Source organism: Taudactylus pleione, unplaced genomic scaffold (genome assembly GCF_031769625.1).
Source record: "Taudactylus pleione unplaced genomic scaffold, aTauple2 ptg000377l, whole genome shotgun sequence".
NCBI classification, from domain to species: Eukaryota; Metazoa; Chordata; class Amphibia; order Anura; family Myobatrachidae; genus Taudactylus; species Taudactylus pleione.
In genome coordinates, this window is record NW_028284778.1 from 4,880,906 (window position 1) to 4,896,201 (window position 15,296).

Consider the following 15,296-nt stretch of genomic DNA (forward strand, 5'->3'; position numbering starts at 1 on the left):
CAATAGGATGTTGTTCCAGAACTGTAATGGCTTTTTTAGATGTTGTTTGGCAAACTCTAATCTGGTCTTCCTGTTTTTGTGGCTCACCAATGGTTTGCATCTTGTGGTGAACCCTCTATATTCCCTCTTGTGAAGTCTTCTCTTGATTGTTGACTTTGACACATATACATCTACCTCCTGGAGAGTGTTCTTGATTTGGGCAACTGGTGTGAAGGGGGTTTTCTTCACCAAGGAAATAATTCTTCTGTCATCCACCACAGTTGTTTTCCGTGGTCTTCCGGGTCTTTTGGTGTTGCTGAGCTCTCCGGTGCGTTCTTTCTTTTTAAGAATGTTCCAAACAGTTGATTTGGCCACACCTGATTCTCTCTGATGGGTTTGTTTTGAGTTTTCAGCCTAATGATGGCTTGCTTCACTGATAGTGACAGCTCTTTGGATCTCATACTGAGAGTCGACAGCAGCCGATTCCAAATGCAAATGTCACACCTAGAATCAACTCCAGACCTTTTACCTGCTTAATTGATAATGAAATAACGAGGGAATAGCCCACACCTGTCCATGAAATAGCTTTTGAGTTGATAGTCCCATTACTTTTGGCCCCTTAAAAAGTGGGAGGCACATATTGAAACTGTTGTAATTCCTACACCGTTCACCTGATTTGGATGTAATTACCCTCAAATTAAATCTGAAAGTCTGCAGTTAAAGCACATCTTGTTTGTTTCATTTCAAAACTATTGTGGTGGTGATTAGAGGCCAAAATCTGAAAATTCTGTCAATGTCCCAATATTTATGGACCTGACTGTATATAGTATCAGTGCCTCAGTCTTCTCATCAGCACAGCTGTAACCGGGCAGCAGGGAGCCGCTCTCATATATAGTATCAGTGCCTCAGTCTTCTCATCAGCACAGCTGTAACCGGGCAGCAGGGAGCCGCTCTCATATATAGTATCAGTGCCTCAGTCTCCTCATCAGCACAGCTGTAACCGGGCAGCAGGGAGCCGCTCTCATATATAGTATCAGTGCCTCAGTCTCCTCATCAGCACAGCTGTAACCGGGCAGCAGGGAGCCGCTCTCATATATAGTATCAGTGCCTCAGTCTCCTCATCAGCACAGCTGTAACCGGGCAGCAGGGAGCCGCTCTCATATATAGTATCAGTGCCTCTGTCTTCTCATCAGCACAGCTGTAACCCGGCAGCAGGGAGCCGCTCTCATATATAGTATCAGTGCCTCAGTCTTCTCATCAGCACAGCTGTAACCGGGCAGCAGGGAGCTGCTCACATACATAGTATCAGTGCCTCAGTCTTCTCATCAGCAAAGCTGTAACCGGGCAGCAGGGAGCCGCTCTCATATATAGTATCAGTGCCTCAGTCTTCTCAGTGCCTCAGTCTTCTCATCAGCACAGCTGTAACCGGGCAACATGGAGCCGCTCTCATATATAGTATCAGTGCCTCAGTCTTTTCATCAGCACAGCTGTAACCGGGCAGCAGGGAGCCGCTCTCATATATAGTATCAGTGCCTCAGTCTTCTCATCAGCACAGCTGTAACCGGGCAGCAGGGAGCCGCTCTCATATATAGTATCAGTGCCTCAGTCTTCTCATCAGCACAGCTGTAACCGGGCAGCTGGGAGCCGCTCTCATATATAGTATCAGTGCCTCAGTCTTCTCATCAGCACAGCTGTAACCGGGCAGCAGGGAGCCGCTCTCATATATAGTATCAGTGCCTCAGTCTTCTCATCAGCACAGCTGTAACCGGGCAGCAGGGAGCCGCTCTCATATATAGTATCAGTGCCTCAGTCTTCTCAGTGCCTCAGTCTTCTCATCAGCACAGCTGTAACCGGGCAACAGGGAGCCGCTCTCATATATAGTATCAGTGCCTCAGTCTTCTCATCAGCACAGCTGTAACCGGGCAGCAGGGAGCCGCTCTCATATATAGTATCAGTGCCTCAGTCTCCTCATCAGCACAGCTGTAACCGGGCAGCAGGGAGCCGCTCTCATATATAGTATCAGTGCCTCTGTCTTCTCATCAGCACAGCTGTAACCCGGCAGCAGGGAGCCGCTCTCATATATAGTAGCAGTGCCTCAGTCTCCTCATCAGCACAGCTGTAACCGGGCAGCAGGGAGCCGCTCTCATATATAGTAGCAGTGCCTCAGTCTCATCAGCACAGCTGTAACCAGGCAGCAGGGAGCCGCTCTCACATATAGTATCAGTGCCTCAATCTTCTCATCAGCACAGCTGTAACCGGGCAGTGGCCAGTCACTTTCAGATAAAAGTATTAGTTTCACAATCCTCACAGTATGCAGGAGAGGTGCTATATATGGAGAACTACATCAATTAATTCCTGGACATTAATTCTGACAGGTGCATCCTACTCCCAGCCTGATGCATCCTCCCAATCAGGGTTCACAAGCTCACCCTCCTCTTGCGAGGGATCTACCTCTACCCACAGTCATTGCTGCAGGGTTCCCACTAGATTGGAAGCAGGAGACATTTGTGTGATGTAATCCATAGTTTTTCACTGTTTAAGACACTCAAACTTGAATGTATTTAATAAAGGTTAGAGTTTGCGCTAGGCCATGTATGATGTCTTTTTTTTTTTTTTGCCTTTTCTTATCAATAGTATTTATTGAAAAGATTATTTTGAGAGAGGGAACAGAAAAATAAAAAGCAAAGGGTAACATATAGGGGCTATAAGGAACATATACCAATGTGCACACAGAGTAATACAGAGTACAATAAAACATCAAACACAATATTGTATTGGCAAGTTATATAACCAAAAACAAGTTTAACAATGTGAAGAAATAATACAAAGTTGTAAGCTCCAAACTGCAGACTCATTTAAACCAAACTGTAAAGGATTAGACATACAGTAGTTGGTTTATAAATAAATTTAGCACCTTCTCCATCAGTCAGTCATGCCTTCCACCTCACAATTGGAGAGGTAGAATACAGCATATTATTTTTCTCCATTGAACCATTTTACGTATAGATGGAAGGAGCGGCTAATTCCAGCATTGAGCCAAAGAATCTCGCACTGCAATACACATGTGCTTTTTTTTTTGCCAAAGTGTCTCCATCCAGGTTAAATCTTTGGACAAAGGTTCAAACCCTATTAATCCAGAAGCTGCATATGAACCCATCTCTGCTGCCTGAAAATCAGTAGTCTGGAACATTTAAAATGTTTTATAACAAGACAGAGAGTCACTGGTTGCCTGGGTCCCATGTCATCTTATCACCAATTAATTTCTCCAATATGCAACTTAAAGGAATCCACAAGGTGTCAATTCAACAAATTTCATTAACCTTCTGAACTGATGAGAGAGGTTCTTATGATCTACAGGAGAGGAGGAATCCCATTATCCAACCAGATAATTGCTGGATCCAATGGTGGCAATATTATATACACATACACCTATTGTCAGTGTATCCATAGGTGGAATCGGTATGAATCCCGACACTTGGTGGTCAGTATGCTAACCCTCCCTCCCTGGTGCCTGAACCTAATCTTCCCCCTAGTGCCTAAACCTAACCTCCCCCCACCCTAAACCTAGCCCTCCTTCCTTATGGCCTAACCCTCCCCCCCATCCCCGCTACTTACCTTCAGCATCCTGGCGGTTGGGATTCTGGCGCTGGTAAGGTAAGCGTCTGCATCCAGGCCGCCGGAATGCCGAACGCATACCCCATAGGCGTACCTCCCAACATAGACACATGAAGGATCAGGACAAAATAAGCCACACTCCACCTGATCCTCCTTCAAGCACCCACATTTGAACAAAAACACACCCATCTCGATATCCATGATCTGGGACTGTCCCAACAAAATCAGTATAGTCGGGAGGTGCATACTGGTACATAACCATGTTATGGTATGATCCATACATGTATTTGTTATAGTTTTTTTATGTGCCAGGAAGGTACAAGATGCATCCTATTTACAAATATAGGCCAAGGTCTGACCATCTCTACAGGAAGTATATGTAAAATCCCAGTCATTGTGTAGGGGGAGCCCTGCAGACACCCACTAAGTCAGAAAGGCCAACGTAGGGATGCAGTCTCCTCCTTTTGAACCCCTTTAAACATCTCAGAAAGGACACCATAAAGACACACTGGATCCACTTAGCTCCTCTGTTAATGAGAAAAGATCTTTACCCATGCAGGTACATCTCGTCCCCACAGGTCATACACGTACCTGTATAAATGGATACATTAGTACAAGAGTAGCCACATAATTGCAATGCACTGTAAGCCTACACTTTTGCAGTGCTTTAAATGCTTCCCGTTGATCTCAATAGATTTCAGAGTGTATTATATGATCCATTTCACATCAATGTAATAAGTGACCCAAGGCCCACATTATATCTCCATCTTATTTCTGGGACTGCATAATACTTAGGAACCTATATAAAAATGGAGATGTAGCATAATGACTAGATATTATGAACGTCAATAGTTAAAATATCTACATGCTAAAATTAGGGTCATACTAAACCAGCGATGTCAACATTCTGAACGTGACGACATAAACCAAACCTGAAAAAAATGGGATCTGTTATTACGGAGGAGAGTGATGCTGAATTTTAATAGAATAAGGAAACTGCAATAAGTTCCACATGTGAGCAATGTTATCCAATCTTATGTTGTCGATCTACATTAATCCCACTTATGTCTGTGGATAGTAATAACATGTTTGGATTATCCTCCATAACCCAGTGATGTAAATAAACCTTTGGATATATATATTTTTTTCCTGTTTTTATGCATATTTTTATCATTTACATTAATATCAACAGCTTTTACAATGGTTAGTGTTACTGCAATTATGTTACATGTACATCAGCTCATTAAAATTGATTTTCCCCTGAATGAAATTTTTGATGTCTAACCAGAGTTATCTTTTGTGCAAAACATTTTTCACACTCAGGACATATAAATGGCTTCTCACCCGTGTGCCATTTTTGATGATTAATAAGCTGAAATTTGAGTTTAAAACATTTAGAACACTCAGAGCACGGAAATGGATTCTCATCAGTGTGTGTTTTTTGATGATTAATAAGTTGTGATTTATGTGAAAAACATTTGCCACACTCAGCACATGAAAATGGTTTCTCACCTGTGTGACGTCTCTGATGTGTAATAAGAGCAGATTTATCTCGAAAACATTTCCCGCACTCAGAACACGGAAGTGGTTTCTCACCTGTGTGATGTCTCTGATGTCTAAGAAGAGCTGATTTATGTGTAAAACATTTCCCACACTCAGCACAGGGATATGGCTTTTTCCCTATGTGCATTCTCTTATGTGCCATAAAACTAGATTTCTGTGTAAAACATTTCCCACACTCAGAACATGAATATGGCTTTTCCCCCGTGTGACGTCTCTGATGTGTCACAAGAGTTTCTTTATGTCCAAAACATTTCCCACACTCAGCACATGGAAATGGCTTCTCACCTGTGTGACATCTCTGATGTGTAATAAGAGCTGGTTTATCTCTAAAACATTTACTACACTCAGAACACGGAAAAGGCTTCTCGCCTGTGTGAATTCTCTGATGCCTATAAAGATTTGATCTCTGTGCAAAACATTTCCCACACTCAGAACAGGAAAAGTTTACATCACTTGTATGAGTTGTGCCATGTGTAACTATATCTGAGTTATCAGAAGACAATTCCACATCGTTAGAAGCACGAGATGACATATCTGCACTGTGATGCACTGGATGGATATTTAGGATAATGGGGCTTTCTCCTGGGGAATTCCCTATGATGTTATCTTCTATTTTAAAATCTGGAGACAAAGTGCGATGTTCCTCCGACATATTCCTGTTTTTGCATACACCTGCTGGAAATAAATGTATGGAAATACTGAGAATCAGAATAGCAAGTTCAAGAGGTTCAGTTGTTTGATTTCAATCTGCAAACTGTACGCTTCATTACAATTATAAATGTGCAAAGTAATTATACATTTTTTTAAAAGATAAATCCGCAACCATATTACTAAGCGCACTGCATAGACTCAGCTATAGGGAAGTGCAGACTACACGGCCACACTGGACAAAATGCAGATTCTGGTAACATTACTCAAGCACATTGCAGAGCCAGCATCATAAGACAAAAAGCCTCATTCGCCAGTGATTTTGTCAAACCATAACACCCACTCGGACACTACCCTCACACACAAACACTGGAAGCACAGTAGATAGTCTAAATTAGATGCACACCTTAGACATGGGTTTACACTACTCTGATCAACCTCAGCTAAAATTGGCCTATGGGAAAGAGGATTTTTGGTACTCACCATTAAATCTGTTTATCTGAATCCAGCTAAGGAACACTGGTAAGCTTGGGGTCGAGAGGGCCCTTTTGTAGCAGTAGGCAAAACAAACTAAAATTTGTTTGCAGTATGTCTCCTCCCCATCTACAACCCTCTAAGTCTTGCCCTTCAGTTTGAATATAACAAGCCCAGAGGAGAGATCATGTAAACACGGAAGTACAACTACAATCCAACCATCAAAAAGAAACAAAGGGTAGGAACGCAGTGGCCCTCAACTAAGTTCAGAGAAATGGATTTAATTGTGAGTACCATAAATCCGCTCTTCTATTTTGTCTGATCTGAGGTACATGCGTAAACTTGGGGATGTTCTAAAGTTGCCGCTAGTGGAGAGTCTAGTTTAGGCAGAACTGTGTTTAAAACTTCATGCCCAAATTTTTATAATTTAGCTACAAACCCATTGTGTTAAAGAATGAACAGAGCACTAGGTGGCTTCTCAGACCAAGCTGTGCCACTGAGGCGCTCCCTGGACTGGTAAAATAAACCAAAAAGTTTGTCCAGGAGTAGGAAACTGTTCTGAAACATATGCCTGACGAATGTAGTTGCCAGAAAACATCTTTCGTGAGCCTGAAAACAGATCAGATGACTATCGTTCTGTCACAACAGAGTGGATTCCACTATACAGATATGCAAATTCACAATTACTTCCAAGACGAGGAAATAATCTCCTCTGCCAGAGACCAGACCCTGGCCTAGAGCCGGGATAATGTACTGAATAAGAAGAAATGCTGAACCACTGTAGGTTGAAACAAAAGCCTAGTTCTGTCCTGGTCAAAATAATATGCACAGACCTTCACTATAGGGCCTCCAATGGGAGGAGAACAAGTATACCAGACGAAGATTCCAAGCTACAGAGAGAGCAGCCGCCAGAGCTTGCGTATCTATTGTCCTGGAGAACTAAAGAAGGATTTTAGATGAGATGCCATATGTTTGACCTCTGGTAGGGCCAACCTTGACACAACCACCTGGAAATTTGGGATGCAGAGATAATTCACCCGAATGAAGATCCTACAATTTAGGTAGTACGCTTCATTATTTTTTGACTGGGAATGAAGACCACCTCTATAGGCGAAACATGACCTTTCTGTGATGCTAACCACCTCCTTCATGGCCAGAGTAATCCTCGTGCCTCTTTGCCAATTGATGTACGCCACAGCCATGGAGTTGTCCAACTGGATCTTCACCATACACCTGAGAAGAGGAGGCTGGGCCAACAGCAGAGCATTGAATATGGCACGGCGTTCCAGAACATTGATCAGTAGAAGGGTCTCCATTGTGGGCCAAAGCCGCTGGGATTTATTCTGAAAGTCCACTGCAACCCAACTCCTGAAGCTGGTGTCTGTAGTGACAAACGTCCAGTTTCAAATCATGAATGGTCGACCCACCTGAAGATGCTTGGGAGTTCAACCATGAAAGGAAAGCCGTGACTGAGGGGAATGGTGAATTACCCATGCCAGATGAAGGAGTGAGCAGTCCTACCTAAAGAGGAAGTTCAGTTTAAAACTCCCTGGAGTGAAACCGGACGAATTAAACAGCTTTGAAGGCAGAGATGAGATTCACCAAGAGGTGCATGCACAAATTAATTGAGACATTCCGCCTCTTGAGAACCAGCCTCTCGGGGGATTGATTGGCTTGAATCTTGTCAGGAGGGAGAACAAACCGCTCCCAAAAAAAGTAACTGCGGAGATGGAATTAGATTGGAATGCTTGAATTTTACAATCCACCCATGAGAAACGAGTTTGATGCACCAGGTGGACGTGAGAATCGAGAATGTCCACATATGGAGTCTTGATGAGGGGGGTCATCTCAATAAGGGACGACGGTCACTCTCAGGGACCTATGGTGAGCAATCATAACCACCACCAGAAACTCAATGTCCTCCTCTCTTTGATACTTCCGAATTTGAATCCTCCACAGACTGGAGAACTGCTGGAAGCCTATGCTTCCCTTTACTACCTAACTGGGGCCCACTGGGTCTAGAAGGACCCCCCAAAACTCTGGAGAAAGGTTTTCAAAAGTTTTTTCAAGAAAGATGAAACCTGTGCCAGTCCTCCAACCGACCTAACCAACCCTTGAGCCCAGTGAGGTTCCCCCTGAGAAGAGGGATGCACAGGAGAGGATGAAGGTCTCTCTCCATGCCCCCTGAGAGAGCTGCTGCAGGAGGGGAAGTGGCATTCGGCGCCTGCCTAGAGTTTGTTAACTGTTGGGACAATTCAGACATGGCCCGACCTAGAATGACAGCCAGGCTGGAGTCTCCATATGTGGGGTTCCACTGGCAGGGGCTGAAACGAGGGTTCAACAGCACAGGAATCGCAGACTGCCCCCCCAGTCAGATTGTGCATTTTGGAACTTTGTCTTACACTTAGCGCAAGCAATTACCTTTCAATAGCCCCACTGTCTTTTTGAGGGGGACCCCAGCATGGCCCTTACCTATCATGTGAGAAGAAAAGGAGAGGGGAACAGATTGAAGTTGTAACAAAATGTAAGGTTATTAATAGATAGGCAACAGGCAATAATCCAGACACAGCAAAATCTGGATTCTTTTGGGGTGCCCTGCACCTCATACGTGGACCCCTGAATGTTAGGGACGTCGGTATAGAGGAGCCTTGATGCTGATCCGGCGCTTAATCATATATTTGCAAATGTATGCAACTAATACCTCTGAATTTCTATTGTCATGTAGGGTTCAAGTATTTTTGCTGATATTGTTGCAGTGTGCTGGAGGGAACACCCTTTTTTTCTGTAATATCAGGAGATCGTCTAGATATGGCAGTATCCTGACTCCTTGTCGCCTGAGATGAGCCATCATGACTGCCATTATCTTTGTAAATACCCGAGCGGCTGTGGCCAGACCAAAGGGTAGAGCCTGAAATTGAAAATGTTGCTGATCCACTGCAAACCTGAGAAAGTCTGGTGGAATTCTGCAATCGGGATATGCAGATATGCATCCTGAATGTCCAATGAAACCATGAAGTTTCCCGACTCCATTGCCAGCATAATTGACTGTAGAGTCACAGACAGAACTTCGGTACCCTGACAAATCTGTTGAAAGATTTTAGATTCAGGATAGGATGGTACGACCCTTTGGGTTTTAGGATCAAAAATAAATTTGAGTAGTAACCCCTTCCCTGTGGCGTCACAGGAACTGGGACTATGACTCCTGAAATCAGGAGGGCCCACACAGATTTCCGATAGGCCGAGACTCTGACTGGGTCCGCAGGAAGATTTGTAACCACAAACCTCTGAGGGGGGATGCCTTCAGAATGTTATGGCATAACAGTGAGCCACCAGCACTCGCACCCAGGCATGTGTTATCTGATGCCAAACCTGGGAGAACTGCAACAGTCGGCCTCCAATCCCGACATCCTCCAAGGGGAGGCCCACCCCATCAGACAGTAGGCTAACCGTCTGATTTGGATGCCGGGTGCTTAGACTCCTGGGTGGTCCTCTATGAGACGGACCCTGACTGGCGTGGACTGTTTATTCGTCTTATTTTGTGGACAAAAGGACCGGGATGACAACTGCCTTCTAGAAGTCAATGTAGATGGTAACTCCGCAGACCTCGGTGTAGCCAACTAAGTCATAATGTCATCTAATCCTGGTCCAAACAGCACCTTGCCTGTGAAAGGTAAAGAACCTAGAGCCTTTTTAGACCCTGGATCTGCCTTCCAGTTCCTTAGCCAAAGGTTCTCCGGGTCTCAACACCAGAGGCTAGGGACTGCTATCTGCATGATTCCCCGAGAGGAATCCTTACCTGACATCTCCGTTTATCTGACCACAGTCCCAGACCTCAGTGTCTTTAGGCCGCCAGCTAAGCCACGCTGAGAACCTCGGGGCTTACAGCGATACTGGTGTTTCGGCATTGGCGGAGGTAGATTGAGCAGCACTAGAGTGTAATTATTGGCGCTAACACCGCTAAACTCTTGAAGTCTCACAAACTTAAGGTAAAACATAAAAGAAAAAGGCCTAGGACTGCCTAGCAGTCCTGCTGTTATAATAAGTGCATCTTGCCGCGCACCAAACAAAAAAACAAAATGTCTGTGGCTGGGGGCGAGGTATATAGGGAGGAGGACTAGGGCATGCTGGGAGCTCCAAAGCTTTGCTGTTTGGTGCAATGGACGCTGTCCAACTATATATCCCAAGGTAATTCCTGTGGACCATATGGAACCCGAAGAAGAAACACTGATCCCAGTCCGGGATCCAAAAGGGACGAACCTTGTTCAAATGGGAAGTCTGTAGCCACCAAGCTAGGGACAAGTGAACCTCTGGGGGGAGATTCATTATCTAAGATCTGAGCAGATGGTGTAGTCCGTTTCACCTGGAGAGGATCAGGTGTTGTAGGGGCCTGGAGTGAAGCTGGGCGAACTCGAACATGCCGAAGGTGGATACCATTGATCCCAAGGCCTGCATTGCAGAGTGAATTGACACTCGACGATTGTGGAGCAGTCTGCGTAGTCTGTGCTGTATTAGTGAAATCTTTTCCGCCATTAGGAAGATTCTCTGAACTCGAGAGTCCAGGAGGGCTCCCAAATGAACCATCCTTTGAGAGGGTGTCAGAGAGGACTTTTTCCAGTTGATCAGCCAACCGTGCATTTGTAGAAAGGCAATGGTTACCTGCAGGTGAAGAATCTCTGGGGAGCTGGCCAACAGCAAGAGGTTGGATAAGTATGGGAGTAGTAGGGGGGGGGGGCTTTGAAAGGCCGAACGGCAGAGCCTGAAATTAGTAATGTTGCTGTAGTATAGCAAACCGGAGATAATGTGGATGAGAAGGTGCTATAGGTACATGTAGGTAAGCGTCCTGAATGTCTAGAGATACCATAAAATCCCCAGCTAGGATAATGGAACGGAGGGTTTCCTTACGAAACCTGGGCACCCTGATAAACTTATACACAAAGAAGAAATACAGGTGCACAACTCCAAATTAACTGAGTATATATAAATAAATACATTTTGCAGTAAATACAGTAGAGGTTTTTGGCATAATCCTGGCCAAGTTTATGGGCCTGCCCACCATATCCGGGTAACCTCTTGTCGGGCAGGTCCCTAACATACTAAGGCTCAAATCCAGAGCGCAGGACAGCCCCAAACTAGCTCAGCTTTTCTTATTAGAGCGGTGCCTTGGGGTGGTTTAGCTAAGCTAGTTTGGGGCTGTCCTGCGCTCTGGATTTGAGCCTTAGGGACCTGCCCGACAAGAGGTTACCCGGATATGGTGGGCAGGCCCATAAACTTGGCCAGGATTATGCCAAAAACCTCTACTGTATTTACTGCAAAATGTATTTATTTATATATAATCAGTTAATTTGGAGTTGTGCACCTGTATTTCTTCTATGTGTATATATCAATTGTCTCCACAGGTAGCACCTCCAATTATATATATATATATATATATATATATATATATATATATATATATATATATATTATATATATGTCCAGAGTGTGCAGTCTGAGATCCATTTTCTTTGTAACCTGATAAACTTGTTCAGAGAACTGAGGTTGAGGATAGGCCGATGAGATCCATTGGGCTTCTGAACTAAAAAAAAGGGTAGAATAATAGCCCGTGCCCCGTTGCGAGGAGGAGACCCGAATTATTACTCCTGAATTTAGTAAGTACTGAATAGCTTCTTGGAGCAGCAGGGCATTGGTTGGGTCTAATGGGAAACTTGTTCAAAAGAACTGCTGGGGGGAGTGGGGGGGGCGGTTGCCTCAGGAATGAGTGGTCGTATCTGTGGGAGACCATTTCCCTTACCCAGGCATGTGACGTGGTTTGATGCCAAACGTGGGCGAATTGAAGAAGTCGGCCTTCCACCCAGGGAGAAGCCCACCCTGTCAGGCTGTAGGCTTGTCCTCAGACTTGGCAGTTGGACGTCTAGTAGCCCAGGCATGTTTGGCCCTGGGCTTGGAGGCCTTGGCTGATGCCTACTGTCGTGTAAAAGACTGACCCTTGGCATTTTCTTGACGGCGAAAGGATGACATCCGAGGCTTTGTATTATTTGCAGAGGGCAGGAACGCTGTCTTGGAAGTTGCCAAAGTAGTCACAATTTTATCTGATTGTGGACCAAAAAGGATGTCTCCAGAATAAGGCAGAGACCATTTTGAGTCCAAATCTGCTTTCCAGGAACAGAGTCAAACAATACGGCATACCACTACCGAAGTGAGATATATCCTGGAGGCCAGGAGAGCCGTAACCATAGCTGCTTCTCCCAAGTAGGAGGCAGCATCTCTAATGTGAGATACGTAGGATAGTTGTTCCCTTGAAGCATCAGGGAGAAATGTGTTTTCTAGGACCTCTGCCCAACTCTTAATGTCTTTTGCCATCCGGCCGTAGCCCTAGCAGGACGAGTAATAGCTCCTGTAAGAGAGAATATGGATTTATGACAAGCTTCTATATGTCTATCTGTAGTCTCCCTCAAGGAGGTTGCAGTATTAAATGGGTAAGGTGGCATTTTTAATCAGACATGTTACATGAGAATCCAACGCTGGGAGAACTTCCCATTTAGTGCAATCAGTAGCTGGAAGAGGGTAAAAGGCACTGAACAGTTTTGGAATTTGAAACCGACATATTCCAAGCTTCACTCATGTGATCAGATAGCTGGTCCGAGTGAGGAAACTCTGGTAAAACTACCTTTTGCCGTTTAAAAAATGCATCCTCTTCTATTTGTAAAATAGATTTTAGAGCTCTCACAAGATCAGGTATATTTAGTTTAGAGGGTGGCTCCTCTTCTCCTGAGACGGAGTCAGAGTGAGAGAGGTCTCCATCTTCTGCCTCCCTAGACGATATAGAAGAATCAGATAACTGAGTGGACCGAGAAGATAAACACAGCACGTTTAGTAGGTAAAGTTATTTTTCCTTTTGCAGCATATGCTGAAAAACCGTAGAGGTATTAGCCAAACTCTGTACTGGAGGTAGACAGTACGTCTACCCATGGGTGAGGCAAAGGATTTGCTGGTAGTACCTGCTGTGCCCATCCCACAGGGGGAGCTACCACGGGGACTTCTATGTAGTCCGCAAGTTTTGCCAGCATCTGTGAAAAGGCAGCCCAGGGTGGGTCCTGAGGGAGAGACACCGGGGCTGAGGAGCCTGGGGCTGTGTAACAATTAATACAGAGACAATCCTGAATGAGGTTCTCTGGGGCTAAGCCTGCTGAGCAGGACTTACAAGACACCAGACTTACAAGACACCAGAGTAGGAGCAGAAGCATCAGGCTGCTTGTTATTCTTGCCTTTGCCAGACATAGCCACAACAATAATAAAACACACAGTATGATACAGTGCAATGAACACCCTGCAGTATGTGTAATATGGCACAGTGTAGTATGCAACCTCGCTATATAGTATGTGATAGCCCTCACAATTATATAGGAGATGTGAAGTACAATGAACCCCCTATACCTTAGTATGTCAGGGTATAGTAGAATAAAGGGAAAGGTATAAGCTGACAGTATAGAGAGTAGAGATTAGCTCTAGCATAAGTCACATACAAACACAGAAAAACATTACATGTCTGCAATGGGCACCAAAATCAACTACACAGACCACAGTGGCTGGTAGGATAGAGCGCCGTATAACCTGGCCCGTGGTATGCAGGGAGACTGGACCAGGCGTTCCTGGAGTCATAAGCATAAAATGGCTGCCGTGCGTCACTGAGGGGGCGGAGGCTGAGGGAGGAGCAGCTCAGGGAACACCAAGACAACAGTGGAATGGTGTCCTGGACTGGGGGAGGCGCTGCAGGGAGAGCGCCTTCTCCCCGTGCTGACATTAACCGGTGGTCTAGTGGATTCGTGGGCGCATCAGTGTCCACATCAGCACCTCCGGTCTGTCACCTGAGACCGGAGGTAAGACTGCACTAAAACGTGGGTCTCCGCTAACGGAGTTCCGCCTTACCTGTCCCCTGAATTCCGGGCTGCAGTCTGGGGTCCAGGAAGCCTGCTAGCTAGTCCCCCTCAGAGCCCCACCTTCAGTACCTAGCCCAGGCTTGTTGTTACAGCACCGCAGAGGGGTGATGGGGTGGCAGCACAGACGTCCGGAGGACAGTCTGGTGCTGCTCGCCCATTATAGTAAAAGAGAAAACATAATAAATCATAAAATAAAGCTTGGGCTGCTTAATGTAGCCCCGTTATAATGGTGATCCAGCTCCTGCTGGACACGAACGAAACTGAGTTGCCCTCAGGCTGTGGACAGTGTATACATGAAAGGACCGGAGCATCCTAGGATTGAAAAGCTTTGCGGTTGGTGTCTGGCCAGGGCTCCAGGAGAGCATGGGAGACTCTGCGAGCAAGGCGGCCCGGCCAGGACTCCAATGGGTGACCGGGGAGAGAGCCCCCTCTGCCAGCGCGAGAGCCCCGGCCGTGCTGAACGGGGACGACCCTTCCCTGCGTCACAGCGCCACCTGGTGGCAGACAGGGGAACTGCAACCTCCGGAAGTCTCGATGAGGTCGGGAAAAAGGGCCCTATGCCGGGACGCGGTTCCAGGAGCCCGGGTAAAATCCGCCAGCGCCCCGCAAAAGGTGACGCGCAGCAGCGACGCCGTGGCATCCGGGGGAATTCCTCGGGCAGATTCACAGGTGGCAAAGAGGCGAGAGAGAGAGCCAGGAAGAGATCCGTGGGGGCGCAGCAGGAGAAGGCTCGAAGCGCTCCCCGAGCCACCCTTCCGATTGATGTGGCACCCCGCGTCCCGGCGGGGAGAGATGAACGCTCTGCCGGAACCCAGGGGGTCCTGGCCGGTTCACGGGCGAACCCGACACACGATTGTATAACATTTTTTTTTTTTATAGTATATGTTTTCTTGAATAAAAAATAAATATATAATAATAATAAAAAAAAATAAAAAAAAAACAGGTTTCTGGAACATGCAGGTAACTGATCCAGTGGATGTTGGCCCAGTGCGCATGCGCACGAGGGAGCTGGCTCCGTCGTGCGCATAAACTAGGTAACCAGTGCTCAACCCAAACACGGAGAGAGTATTGTGACATAAT

General features: G+C 45.8%; 1 protein-coding gene across 1 annotated transcript in view; it reads right to left on the reverse strand.

Moving 5' to 3' along the window:
* Positions 1 to 15,296, reverse strand: part of LOC148508063 (uncharacterized) — a 44,208-nt gene that overhangs the window by 19,008 nt on the left and 9,904 nt on the right. Inside the window, exon 8 of the mRNA XM_088445197.1 lies at positions 4,873 to 5,832. Within this exon, the coding sequence (XP_088301323.1) occupies positions 4,873 to 5,832 (960 nt within the window). The remainder of the gene's footprint in view (positions 1 to 4,872; positions 5,833 to 15,296) is intronic.